This window comes from Peromyscus maniculatus, chromosome 10 (assembly GCF_049852395.1).
Source record: "Peromyscus maniculatus bairdii isolate BWxNUB_F1_BW_parent chromosome 10, HU_Pman_BW_mat_3.1, whole genome shotgun sequence".
NCBI classification, from domain to species: domain Eukaryota; kingdom Metazoa; phylum Chordata; class Mammalia; order Rodentia; family Cricetidae; genus Peromyscus; species Peromyscus maniculatus.
In genome coordinates this window covers 68,146,306-68,159,971 of record NC_134861.1, presented here as the reverse complement: position 1 = coordinate 68,159,971, position 13,666 = coordinate 68,146,306, and the positions used below count along the sequence as shown (strand labels likewise).

Sequence of the window (13,666 nt, the reverse complement as noted above, 5' to 3'; positions counted from 1 at the left end):
CAGGCCCCCCGTGGTAGAAGGAGACCACCAACTCCTGTAGGTTGTCCTCTGACCTCCATGTGCCCACTTGAGGAATGAGCAGTCCTCACAGAGAGAAAACAAATACAAAAATAAAACATACATTATAAAAATTAATGTAAATGGTGTACCATATATTATAAAATTATAGTTCAGCAATGAAAAAGTTAAAGAGGAAAAAAAATTACAATAACATCAGTAGAAAGAACCCACAGTCCCAATCACAAACAAAATAAGCCCTGACACTGAATAGCTAAGACAAAAGTATTTCTGTCATCAGTTTGTTTGAATGGACAAGGAAGAACGTTCTTCAAAGAGAATCAATGCTCAAAGAAACAAAGTGAGCTATTAAGCCAAATGTAGTTAAAATAGCTTAGGCCTACCCCTCCAAATCATAGGAAACTAACAAAAAATTATCATAAAATCTCTGTGGATCAGAAATGCGGAGGAAAAGATGGTAATTTCTAAAGAGAATAATAAGCAGTACCTAAACATTCCAGAGCAAACTGATTCCTTAAAGAACTCAAAGTAAGATTAAACGTGAAATTAAGAAAGGAATGATTTCATAAACTTGAGTAGATTCATCAGAACCATGTCAAACCAAAATCCCTCCAATTTCTCCTTTAAGAGAATGACTTCACTGCAGCTAAGAACCATGTAGGCTCATTACAGCTCAATTACAATGAGTGCCAAAATCTTTCAGAATATTCACACAAACCAAATGTCATATGGGCCTGACAATAGGAAGAATTAATAGCCAGTGACTAAGCATGGGTGTTAATGGACTGGTGATACTGGAGGAAACAAGGCTGAGCTGCATACTTCAGAGTAATCTACTCTATTACTTAAATTTTTTGTCAACAGTCTGAACAAAGATATACAATATATGTCTACTAAATACAAAGATACAAAAAAAGATCAGAAAATAGGTAATAAATGCCTAAGTCAAGACTGAACATGAAATTTAAATGCCTTGTATTTAAACTCAAAAAAAGTATCACAAAAAAGTTAGGAAGACATAATTTAACATAGTTTACATAGAAAACACATGGTGAAGTTCATACTACCAGCACATATTAAACATAATAACAGAAGTTGAAACTGTTAAGGACTAACAGTTTAAAATGTAATAGTGGGCTTCTGTGCACATCTGTAATCCCAATACTTGGGAGGCTGAGGATTGTCATGAGTTCAAACCAGTCTGGGCTATGTAGTAAGATCCAGTCTAGCATGGTCTATAGTATGAGACCATCTCTAAATTAATTGGTGAACTGATAATATTTACTGTTTTAAAAGTAGCTTTTAGTTCAAGAGAGGTATACACACACTTTGGTTACCTTAAAAATAGGAATACAATTCTGGATATGATGTCTAATAATGAGCAACTAGAGTAAATAAAGAAAAAAATTAAATCAGCCAGGTGTGCTGGCTTGTGCCTTTGATTCCAACACTTGGCAGACAGAGGCAGGCAGATCTCTGAGTTTGAGGCCAGCCTGGCCTACAAGTTCCAGGACAACCAAAACAATATGGTAAGACCCTGTCTCAATAAAAAATCCTTCTTTTATTACTACTATTATTATCGAAGGACTAGAGAATTATATTATTTAATATCCAAATTTACTCTGAAGAAAATGTCTATTTAATGTATGAAGAGCTGGATTCTAATCTTAGTGTTATCATTACTTTGTGTGTTATTTGACGCCAAGATAGATTAAGTTTCCTTACACTAAAATTGATACCTACCTTATAAATATATAAACATTAAATCTAATTAAATGCAAAAATGTTTGTAAGTTCCTCCCACCTCCACCACATCACCTAATGCACTACGATACATAATCATCTTAATTCTCTTTCTGAGACTTTTCTGAGTAATAAGAGCAAAGTTTTCAGACTGAAAGTTGCAACCCATTAGTGGGTCTGGAATCAGTCTAGTAGTAACTAGCATTTCCCTCCACCAAAGAAATACAACAGAATAGAAAATATTAAAGTGTACCACTCATTGTAAAAGTATCCCCTGTCATTCACATACAGGTGTGTACTGGTTGTGTACTTTGTATCATGAAGCTGCCCAGCACTATTGCCTATGTGTGTCTGATGAGACGGTAGCTAGTTCCTTGGGAACTCAATTAAGTTTAGGGAACAACCATAATCCCTAGAGATTTATTATGGCCAGTACACACCTGCATCTCAAAGAAGCCCAGCAGGAAAGAAACCTGTTATTTTTGATGAGCCCAGTTTCCCTTACATTACTTTTACTCCAGAATCAGGTTATCTTTCCACATAACACCTACTCCGACCTTCTGCATTTTGTGGCATATATGCTAGGGGCAAAAATGTCTCTAGATGAAAATGATGTGCAATAGAAACAAGCTTTGGAAGGCAGTTTCTGACCTGCTAGGAAAGCAAACTTTACCATGACTCTTACTGCTGCTGACAGCCACACCCTTCTACTCAGACACATCCCAAGGCTTTTAAACTAAGATTTCTTTATCTAACTCTCCCCTGACCTATTGTGGTTAAGATCAAACCCAGGGTCAGATTTTAATTTCAGATTAACTGAATTTCAGATTTAATTTCACATAAGTATTTTCAGGAAAAAGCATAAGATATCTATAGCACCAAGACACAAAACCAGATTTAAAAAAACAGTAAGCAGGAATCAGGTGGTCAAAACAAACTCCTGGCCTGCCTTTCTAAGAATATATGCTTTACCTGGGCAAATACATGCTCAGAAACCAAAGTAGCTAGAGACTTGGTGTTTGGAGGAGTCACTGTGCCCCACCAATACATCTACAATGGGCTGAGGAGTGCTGTCAATCCTCATTATCATGAGCACTGGTCTCATCATCCCTTGGAAAAGATGTCATGATACTTGATGACTCTGGGTTCTTTGAAAGTGCATACATACACAGGATTCCTTCAGAGGGCAGTGAGTCTCACTAACAGGAAAGCTGTAACTACTATACTCTAATAATACTTGGTATCACTAGGCAATAACATAAGAAAGAATACCTCTGTCATTCATATTGTCCTAAGTATGAGTTCTAAATACTTATTGTAGTTGTCAGAACATAAAACGCAGTTCCCAATTCTCACCTTCAGATTTCTACCTTCTCTGAAAGTTTGCCCATTATTTGGACCAATGTTGCTCACTGTCAGTATTCCTGTTCTCTCTCTCCTCAGCACCTCACTGTATACATCCCACCTTGTTTAATCGCCTAAGACTTAGCTCTCCTCAACATGACCGCCACGGCCTGACACACAGGCATCAGCACTTAAGAATCTTCAGAATCTCTTGCAGCAGGGATCACATGTAAACTCACTAAATAGTGTTGATTTAAATAACCAGGCTTAAGGGTACCCAGTCCAGGAGAACTTATTGTATGCCAAGCCTGGCACTAAAAGTACACATGGATTATCTAATTTAATCTTCAAAACTCTAGAGATGTTAAGAGTGATAATTTTCCTGAGGACAAAAGTGAAGCTCAAAGTAACTTCTTCAAGGTCATAAACCTTTAAGTGCCAAACCTAGGGCCTGCACCCAGGGCAGGCTAACAATACTTCAAAGTTCTGGGCCTGGATACCAGTCCGTGAGTGCTTTCAACTTCATCGAAGTTTTAATGTCAACCGTGTAAACGTTCTAGCTAAAAGTTAAGACTTCAAAAGAGATGAATTATGGAGACAATTTCCCGCAGATGTTTTTAAGTCTAATAAAAGCCTCTCATGTCCTTTCTATTTAATGAAAGTGTGACTTTAAGGTGTGGGGTCACAAGCTCATCAAGAGGTGCCTTATGACAATTACAGCTCTGGTTTGGATTTTGAAATAGGACTTTCTCTGCCTCTAGAACGGCATGGAAATGACAGTCGGCTTTGATAACTACTGCTTCAGGGCTCCGAAATTATGTCAGACCCAGTTCTTGTTTTCAAAAATAAAATTCAGGGTTCCCGTTCCACCGCCGACTTCACACAAAGCAGCCCCATCCCTTCTCTGCCCTCCGCACGCACACAAAGCAAGCTTTACCCCCACTACCCAAAGGGGAGTGCCGTTCACCCGGCCTCCGCACACACATACCCCTCTCACTCCAGTCCAAAACACTGACTGCTACTCTGTCATGTCCCGACACCTGGTGTTACCTCATGAAGGAGACCCCCCCCCCCTTACATCCAAAATGCCCAGACCACCACCCCAAAGCCAGTCTTTCACACAAAGCAGGATCCCTTCCTACGAAGCAGCTTGCTACCACTAAGTGCTCTGAGCATGCGGGCCCACCGGAGCTGTGCCAAACCACAGATCCCCCCATCGGGGTCCAGTGGGGTCCAGCACCCAGAGGTTCCACAAACCCAGAGAAGAACTAGCTACAGACTCGTTCCTAAGGCACGCCTCGAGCCAACTCCAGCCGACCTGCCCGCAGCAGAAGCAGGCAAAACCAGTGTCCCCGCCACCCTACTTCCCCGGGGGGGACACCCCCCTCCACCACCACCACCACCCCGGCCCGGCCAGCCCGGGCGCCCCCCCGCAACTCACCAGCTCTCCTCCTCCTCCTCCCAGCCTGACAGCCGCTCCAGCTCGTCGGGCCGCAGCGGCTCCACCTCGTCCAGCAAGCTGCCCTCTCCCGCCGCCAGCAAGGAGGTGGCGTCCCGCAGGTCCTCGCTGCTGGTCCTCCGCAGGCCTGAGCCCGCCGCGCCGCCCACCTTGGCTCCCAGGCCCAGCGGGAAGCCCCGAGGGGACGCCGCGCCCGAGCAAGGGGTGGTGGACACGCCGGCCCGAGCCGGGCTGCCGGGCCCGAGGAGGCCTGCGCCCTGCACGGCTCCCGAGCGGCTCCTCAGCTGCTCGTTCTGCTTCTCCAGCTTCTTCACCAGCTCCTGCAGCTTCCGCACCTCCTGGTCCGCGTTCACATTGGAGTTAACGTCCTCCATGCCGGCCGCGCCGCCCGCTCCGACACCCAAGCCGCAGGGCAAGCGCGGGGTGTGTGTGGGGTAAGGGGGGTGGGGGGGAGAGAGGCGTTACCGCCGCCGCTCACGCTAGCCGAGGCGCCGGCATAGAGCAGGGCCAGGCCCCACCGCCAGGGTCCCCCCGGCTCGGGTTGCGAAGCGCCGCTGGCCGCAGCCGAGCCGCCTCATCTGCGCCGGCTCCGCGACTGGGGGAGGCGGCGCCAATATCCGGCCTCGGCCGCCATCTTCCCTCCGTCCCTCCGCCCCCTGCCGGCCAGCCCGGTCGGTGACCTCAGAGCGTCGCGGGGGAGGACGTGGCCGCCCGCGGGCTGAAAGGACGAGGGCGCGGGGCTGGCGCGGGGGCGGGGCCGGGGGCGGGGCCCGCGAGAGTCACGGGGTCTGGAGGGGCGGGGCCCACCGTGGGGGGGCGGGGCCCCCAGCCGGAAGGGGTGTGGTGGGCTCCGGAGGCGAAGGTGGGTGGGTCGGGCCGGGCTAGCTCTGGAGTGGCTTTCCCTGGCCGCTTGCCCTCCCTAGCCCAGGCTAATCGCGGGCGGGACGGAGACATGGAACCGGGCTCGGGCTCAGCCCCCACCCCACCCCGAAACGTCTGTGATGAGAGGCGGGCGGCTGGACTCGCGGGCCGGCGGCCCCGCCTGGCCGCGTGGACGGTTCGCTTGGTGTGTTTGGCATTGCCGCGTTGGTTGCTACCTGAAACCGGAGACTGGCGGGCAGCCCCGGAGACCATCTGTGGCCCGTTCCTTCCCCCTGAAAATGAGAACGCGAATCCCAAATGGTTGAGGGAGCTCGAAGGTCAAAATAATAACCGTAATTTGTTGAGTTGTGCTTACTACGGGCCAGACTCCGCGCTAAGCACTTTTAAAGGCATTATCTCATCCCTTAGAGCACGTGGAGGGGGTTGTTTTGTTTTTTCGGTTTAAGGTTTACAGCGCTGACAGAAGCGGGCGGTGAAAAACACTTCTGTATTCATCTTTCAACGTTAATGAATGCGCGTTGTATCCCTTGGCTCCTCCTTCTGCCCCCAAAGACTTTTTAATAATGTCTTGACTTTTTTTGTTTTGTTTCGTCGAGGCAAGGTTTCTCTGCGGGTCCCTGGATGGCCTGGAACTCGCTCTGTAGGCTAGGCTGGCTCAGAACTCAGTGATCCGCCGGCCTCTGCCTCCCGAACGTTGGGGTTTAAAGGAGTGTGCCCCCTTGACTTTTTTTTTTTTAAATTGTGTATGAAAAGTACTTGAGCAACCCGTTGACAGATAATAGAGAATGTTGAGGGGAAGTAAATGTAAAATTCTGCCTTCGGTGGCATCTGTAACGCGAGCTGGGGCAGCAACTGCAAACAACCTTGAAATGCTTTGTTTCCATCATCACGTTGGCTCACTGTTCCGCAGTCAATTGTGAGCTGTCTGACTTGCCTATACAGTAAGCAGCTAAACGCGCCTAATTTCTCAACTACTTGGCTGGTGTTTGCAGTTGACTCCATTGCCTCCTCCGCCCTAAGCGAACACCGAACCAGTCTTATTACACCTGGGTGTGGACTCATGGCGACTTAAATCCTTCCGCCTCTCTGTGCTGTGTTTTTCCCTTGCCTAGAATATCCTACCTACCACATTTGGTTACTTTTCGTAAACACTTATGCCCACCCCCAACCCTGGAAGTAGTTACTCTCTTTGCTCTGACACCACCTCCTCAGTCGCTGGCTGCAGATATTTGTATTTTTTAATTGCATTTTTTTTCTAGCAAGTCTTTGTTTTGAGCTGTATAGCTGATTAAAAGGAATCATTGTTTTCCTTGCCGTGTGCAGGACGGTGTCTGACAAAGTGGACATTCAATGCCTGTTTTGCTAAAATTGTAAGTTTTGACAGGTCAAGTCCCAGATAGATAGCAAAAGAAGTAATTTGAGTATGCTAAAGTTTTCTGTTGAGTACGAGTATTTTCCTAGCGACACAGACTTATTTAAGAGGATGCCTTTGCTTGCTAACAGAAGTTTGTAAAACAAAAATGTATTCTCTGTATGAGGCACATTAAATGCTACAGTTGTCCCTGACATACCTGAACTCATTGCTGCAGAGTCCACCACTGAGACTACATCACATATCACAGTATTTCATTTACATTAACAGTTTGTGACATGGAGTCCAACTAGCCAGTTTCTAAAGAACTCTTTAAATACGTTTCTTGAAAAGTTCAGTTAACATTATGAAGTTAGCATCAGTGTTCTTGAGAGAAGGAGGCCTAATGTTAGACAGAACAATTATCTGTGGACCAGGAGGTCTGCTGGCAAGTTCTCCTCGTATCATGAATGTGTTCCTTGAACATCGGTTCTCTTTTTCTCCCTTTAATCTGGGCCTTACTTTTTGTCGGAATGTGTGAATTGACTGATTTTCTAATATTGAATCTATTACCAAGAAGTAAAGGATTCTGGTGAATCATCATAATTATAAAATATATATGTGAGTATGCTTATACACAGAAATTCATAGAAGATATGCTTAGATTTTTTTTATTATTATTTTTTTTTTTTTTTGGTTTTTTGAGACAGGGTTTCTCTGTGTAGCTTTGCACCTTTCCTGGGACTCACTTGGTAGTCCAGGCTGGCCTTGAACTCACAGAGATCTGCCTGGCTCTGCCTCCCGAGTCCTGGGATCAAAGGCGTGCGCCACCACTGCCCGGCTGATATGCTTAGATTTTTAAATCCATTGTCCTTACTACACCTTGGTTTTTAATTTAATAAATATTAAGTGTGTAGTATACGGCAGGTACTGCTTTGGGCAGTTTATGGTTAATAGGCTTCGTTTGTTTGAGGCAATGTCTCATATAGCTCCAGCTAGCCTAGAACTCACTAGGAGTCTGGGATGAATTTGAACTCCTGATCTTTCTGACTCTACCCTATAATAAACTTTGTATGTCAAAAACTGAAGTTAGCTGGGCATGGTGGTACATGCCTTTAATACTAGAATTCTGGAGGCAGAGACAGGAGGATCTCGGTGAATTTGAGACCAACCTGGTCTCCAAAGCAAGTTCCAAAACAGCCAGGACTACATAGAGAGACCTTGTCTCAAGACAACAACAGGGCTGAAGTTACAATCCATACAGACAAATATATAAGACCACCACACAGACACACAGATCCTTCCTGTAAGTCAAGTCACTGTCAGAAGCCTCCCCAGAAGTTGCTTCCTAACATACTCAACTCCAAAGTCTCTTTGACCGACTTGGCTTTGGATACTTGGTAACTTCTGCAAGTTGGTCTGGACCACCACTCTTCCGTTCCTCCTTCAACTCTATGCTCACTAACCTAGATGGTCTTCAAAAAAGCCAAACATGTTTCTAATGTCAGGACTTTGTACACACACACACACACACACACACACACACACACACACACACACGCCCCCCGCAGATTCGTCTAGCTAGGATCTTTGGGTCATCCAGAAGGTCACATGACTTAGGTCTCTCATGATTTAGGTCTCTCCCCAAATGTCACCTAGGTTCACTATCTTCATTATTGCTCCCTCACAAAATAGCATCCTGTCACTGTTGATCTTCTTGGGCTTTTTTTTTTTTTTTCCATCAGATACATTTTTGATGTTGTTTTCTGCAGATCTCTCCCCAGTAGAATTGCAGAAACGCCCCCACTGCACCCCCCAGTCTGTAACAGAGTGCCTGGTATGTACTAAGTGCCAGTAAATGTGTGTCAAATGAATGCATGTGGGTCAAGTGAAGCCTCCCAAAATAGAATATCAGAGAGATGTGTTGGTTATACCTTGAATCATTAGACTAGAAATTCCTAATTGTTTCTGACAGTTGGTTTTTAATCGACGTTTTCCTCTTCCGAAAGAGCAGCATGCCATACCACATATATCACCTTTAAAACTAGGTCATACCCCATGTCCTGAGAGCCCACAGCCCTGCAGAATTGCTGAGGAGATAGCCTTGGGTGCTCCCTGAGAAGTGAGGAGATAAGACTTATTTTCTTTCCCTCTGCCACATTACGACAACCTTCCTCTTTCAGGTTACTTACAACACTCTTCTCTGGTGACTCAGAAGTGTTGGTGTAAGTGTAAGGTCACTTTGAAAAAAAAAGACAGGCTCTCATGTTCCCCCAGACCAGCCTCGAATTTGCTATGTAATAGTGGATGGCCTCGAATTCCTGGTCCTCTCCCCACACACTCCTGAGTGCTGAGATTACAGGTGTTCAATACCATGCCCGGGTTTATGTAGTGTTGGGGATGCAGCCAGGGCTTCACATGCCTGCTAGGTAAGCACGCTACCAACTTAGCTACATCCCCAGCCAAAAAAACAACAAAACTGATCTTCAAGTGACTCAGTAGATAGAAGGGGTAGAGCTAGTGGGTGTCTGACAGAGACACCACGGCGATCCCAACACGCTGTTCAGGTATCACCTCCCATGATAAGCTCGCTTTGTTGCTGAATGAAGGAGCTGCTGTCTTCTAAGCAGGTGTGGTCCTTTCCCTGACTTGCTCCTACTTGCTTGTTTGCTCCACCGAAAGCCCTGACAAAGTGGAAATCATTCCAAACCACGACTCAATGGCTTAAAGGCACTTAGCAGTCCTAAATCATGGCTTGTGGTAGGGGGCACATACCCAAAAGTAGTCCAGAAACTGCTATGCACTTACAGAAATATCTGTCCTTGTTTTAAAAACTGCTCAGGAAGGCAGAGGCAGGTGGATGTCTGAGTGGAGGCCAGCCAGGACTACACAGTAAGATCCTGCCTCTACATAAATAAAAAATAATAAGCAAGTAAGTATTTTTTTAAATGTGCGGGGCGGGGGGGGGGGGGGGGGGGGGGGACGGGGACACACACACCTCCATCTTTTTCCCCCAGGGTACTCTTGAGGAGTGAGGAATAAGAGATTTAGATAACAATATAGTGGTGAAAGAGACAGAAACACAGGGTAGCCTCGGGAGGGCCTGGATCAACATCCACCAGCCCCTTCTGTCTCATCTAAGAGCTTTTTAAAGGAACGCCAAGGGGTGGAGCAAAAGACCTCCCTCTAGCACAACCAAGTGCACACCCAAACACCTGGTAATCACCATGCACATGGTCAATCCATCCCCTTATGCAGCCCTGTTGGGTAAAGCAAGCTCAGATCTCACTAGAAACCTCTGTGGGCTCCCCCCCCCCCCAAAAAAAAAACCCTCTCAAATTCTTTGGCCTCAGCTGCACTACCAAGGGCTTCCACTTTATCTGCACTGCACACACTTGGCCAGTCATTTCCTCCTGACTTCTAGAATCTGTCCCTCACCAGTGTCTTTCCTCCAGATGTGTCTCTCTTTGGTCTACCAGGGGCCTCTTTGGGAAAATATCTTAGAATCCAGGAACTCTTATTTACTTATTTATTTTGGTGTTTTGAGACAGGGTCTCACTCTGTGGCCCTAAGTGGCTTGAAACTCCCTTTCTACACCAAACTGGCCTTGCACTCACAGAGATCCTCCTGCCTCTGCCTCCAGAATGCTGGGATTAAAGGTGTGTGCCGCCAAGCCAGCCCCCATTCCCCAGGAACATGTAAAGCCTCACTGTCCAGACCTGGCTGGAACTCACAGTGTAGACCAGACAGGCTTTGAGCTCAAAGAAATGTGCTTTCTATTGCCCCCTGAGTGCTAGGATTAAAGTTCTGAACTTGCCCAGAATTCCAGTAAATTTCAAAGTTAATTATATGAGAGACTCAGAGTTGAAATCTTGGGCCTAAAATGAAGAGGACCAAAAATCTAAATGTAGAGTTTTTCCAGTGAGCATCCATCAGGTCTTACAATTGTGGAGTACCTCAAAAGTGGCCATAGTGGCATATGTCACATACCTAGGGAGGGCCTCTGGCCAAAGACTGATCCCCTATTAGGCTTGGGGGGAGGACACACATGTGCCTTATATTGGTGGGGAGTAGGAAGTATGAGCAAAGCAGAGAATGTTCTTGACCAGCTGGAAGCTGCTGTCTTCGTTGAAAAGGAAACCATACTTTATTGCCTACCCATCCCCTTTTAGCAGCAAACAGAAAGATAAAGTTGTCACACTACAATATTTCCTCTTTTGTTTAGGTGGGTAGTATTTCAGCAGGACAGTGAGTTTGAAAAGTGCAATTTGAACTAAATATTCCTAGATGTTATAGAGAACTATGAAGATGGGAGAAACTTGCCAGGAGTTATGTGACTCTCCAAGGATAAAGTGAATCCCAGCAACCTGACCTAGGATTTAAAATGTAAAACTGGACTTTGTTTTAGGGATGCGATAGATCACTGTAAAAATGAAGAAACAGACACAGATTTCTCAGGAAGCCACGGCAGGTAGCAACAAAGCTGGGTATGAAATCAGTAGTCTGACTTCCAAGTCCGCACCCACAATCCCTGGTTGCCAGTGTGTATGATGAGCTTACCATTCTTTTATTTAGAAGATTGCATGTATCTCTGTTACTGTCTGATGTGGGCTTTGGGGACAATGTTGATAACGTAAGAGTTAATGACTTTGTAATATCCAAAAACTCAGGCTTCTTGCTCCAAGAGCAAGCTTGCCAGTTTGATTTATCAGCACCTCTAAGATGCAACACATTGGAACAATCAGGACCTTAGTGAGGAAGGCAATCCCTCTGTGTCTTGTTCAAAAGACTTCCTAGAATCCATTGACTGGGGCTACATTCCAGGCTCTTGCAAGAGAGGGGAAGGCTGGACAACCTACCAGTTGGTGGCTTGTTGAAATGAAGCTTTCACATCAGTTTCTCACTAGAAAGGCTAGTGAACGGGCCCTGCCTCTATGGAGTTTATAGGACAGATTTTGCTCAGGACTGCAGCACCATTTCAATCGGCAGAGTAAGACGAGGGCAATGGAGGAGTCTGACCAGAGAACGAAAATTTGAGTAGATCCTGGATTGAGATAGACTATAAACAGTTACCAAAAGCCAAAGCATAGCACCAGGAAAGGATGTGGTGAGGATCAATACAGTTCAATACTAGATAACAGTAATTCTTGGTAAAGGCCAAAACCAAGTAGTGATAGTCAGATGTCTTTGTTTGGTTGTTTGATTGGCTTTTGTTTTTTTGAGACTCTGTAGCCTTGGCTGTTCTGGAACTTGCTCTGTAGACCAGGCTGGCCTTGAACTCACAGAGACCTGTCTCTGCCTCCTGAGTGCTGGGATGAAAAGCATGTGCTACTTTTGCCCCACTGTCAGCTGTCTTTTGTACACAGAATTGTGGAACATACAGTTTCATTTAAGGGGTCAGGGAGGCTGTTCTCTGGAAGGTGGCTTCTAGCACTGGGACAGATTAATAACCAGATCTGATGAACAAAAAGCCAATCTGCAAACCCGCCTGAGTCCAAACAGATTTCCATTTCCCCTCACTCCCAGAAAACAGGTAGCCCTCAGATCTGTGGTCTACTCTGGAGAAACGAGGGTTTGGGGCAGGGCAGGGAAGACCTGAGCAGTAGACGGTAGCACAGGTGGTCCCTCTTTTATCAGCACGTTTTTAATGTCAGGTGGGCTACCTGAAGTAGTAGCCTACAGTCCAAACAGACTGTTTGTTGGTCTAGCGGCCTGCCAGTATTACTGAAGGGTTTGATTCCTTTTAATCTCACACAATACTTCTGAATCTTTGAGCTTTTTCTCCTACCCTTATTTCCAGCCAGGATCAGGAAGGCAGCTATCCGGTCAACCTTAAGTCAGATTTAGCTTTCAGCAGTTTTGCCATAAGAATCCCTTGAGTCTGGGTCTTGACCCCAGATCTTGGTGTATAGATAGCTCTCGAGCCAACCACCAAAATATTGCTGTGCACCGGCAGCAGGGTTTATCATGGTGGCAGCTGTGAGCAACCTAGCTGGGAGGGGGCTCTATGTTCTACAGGATAACCCGATGTGTGTCTTACTTTCAAAAAATGGAATTACAGCCGGGTGTGTGTGTGTGTGTGTGTGTGTGTGTGTGTGTGTGTGTGTGTGTGGTGGTGGTGCATGCCTTTAATCTAGCACTTGGGAGGCAGAGGTAGGTGGATCTCTTTGAGTTCGAGGTCAGTCTGGTCTGCAGAGCTAGTTCCAGGACAGCCAGGGCTACACAAAGGAACCCTGTCTCAAACCCCACCCTCCAAAAAGATGGAATTACTACATTGAGATGCATCGAATTCCCCATCCTCCCCAACTGGCAGAATAAAGATGCCTTTCTATTTCTTCACCTCTGATGCACCCAGAACAACATCATAGTGTTGCACAAGGTCCTTCCAAAAGTGGCGTGGCTTGTCAGTGTCTAGGCAAAGCATGACCACATAACAAACATCTCCTCCTCCCAGTCAAAAGGTTAACAGGCCACTAGCCCATGAAGAGATGGAAATTCCTTCTGAGCAGAACAATGTGGTTGCCAGATCTTCCACATGGCTATAGCAATGGGCTTGACTATGCATATTATATTTGGGCAAGAATATGAAACATCCCTTGAAGGGCTCCATTCAGGACTGGTGCCATGAGAAAACCATGGCAAGCACTTTTCACAAGGATCCAAAACACTGTGCTGGAGGACTCATTTTTTGTGGGTTTAAGATAGTTTAAAGGTTCAGTAAGTCCTGTCATTAACCAAGAAACAAATAAAAAAACCCATTTATATTTCCCTTATAATGTCCTATAGTTTTTCTTATAAATTTAATATTTTCATATCCAGCTCTTTACAACATCCCTTTTTGTATGTGTGTCACATGAAGCATTACAGGG

The 13,666-nt window shown here is 45.7% G+C and overlaps 1 protein-coding gene across 2 annotated transcripts in view; it reads right to left on the bottom strand.

The window, feature by feature from the left end:
• The window catches only part of Slain2 (SLAIN motif family member 2), a 56,958-nt gene extending 51,640 nt beyond the window's left edge, over nt 1–5,318 (bottom strand). Inside the window, exon 1 of one of the 2 annotated variants that reach the window (XM_076546426.1) lies at nt 4,547–5,318. In XM_076546426.1, coding sequence (XP_076402541.1) covers nt 4,547–4,938 — 392 coding nt within the window. In that variant the 5' untranslated portion in view covers nt 4,939–5,318. The remainder of the gene's footprint in view (nt 1–4,546) is intronic. The other variant, XM_076546425.1, reaches the window with a different exon arrangement.
• Nucleotides 5,319–13,666: the final 8,348 nt, after the last annotated feature.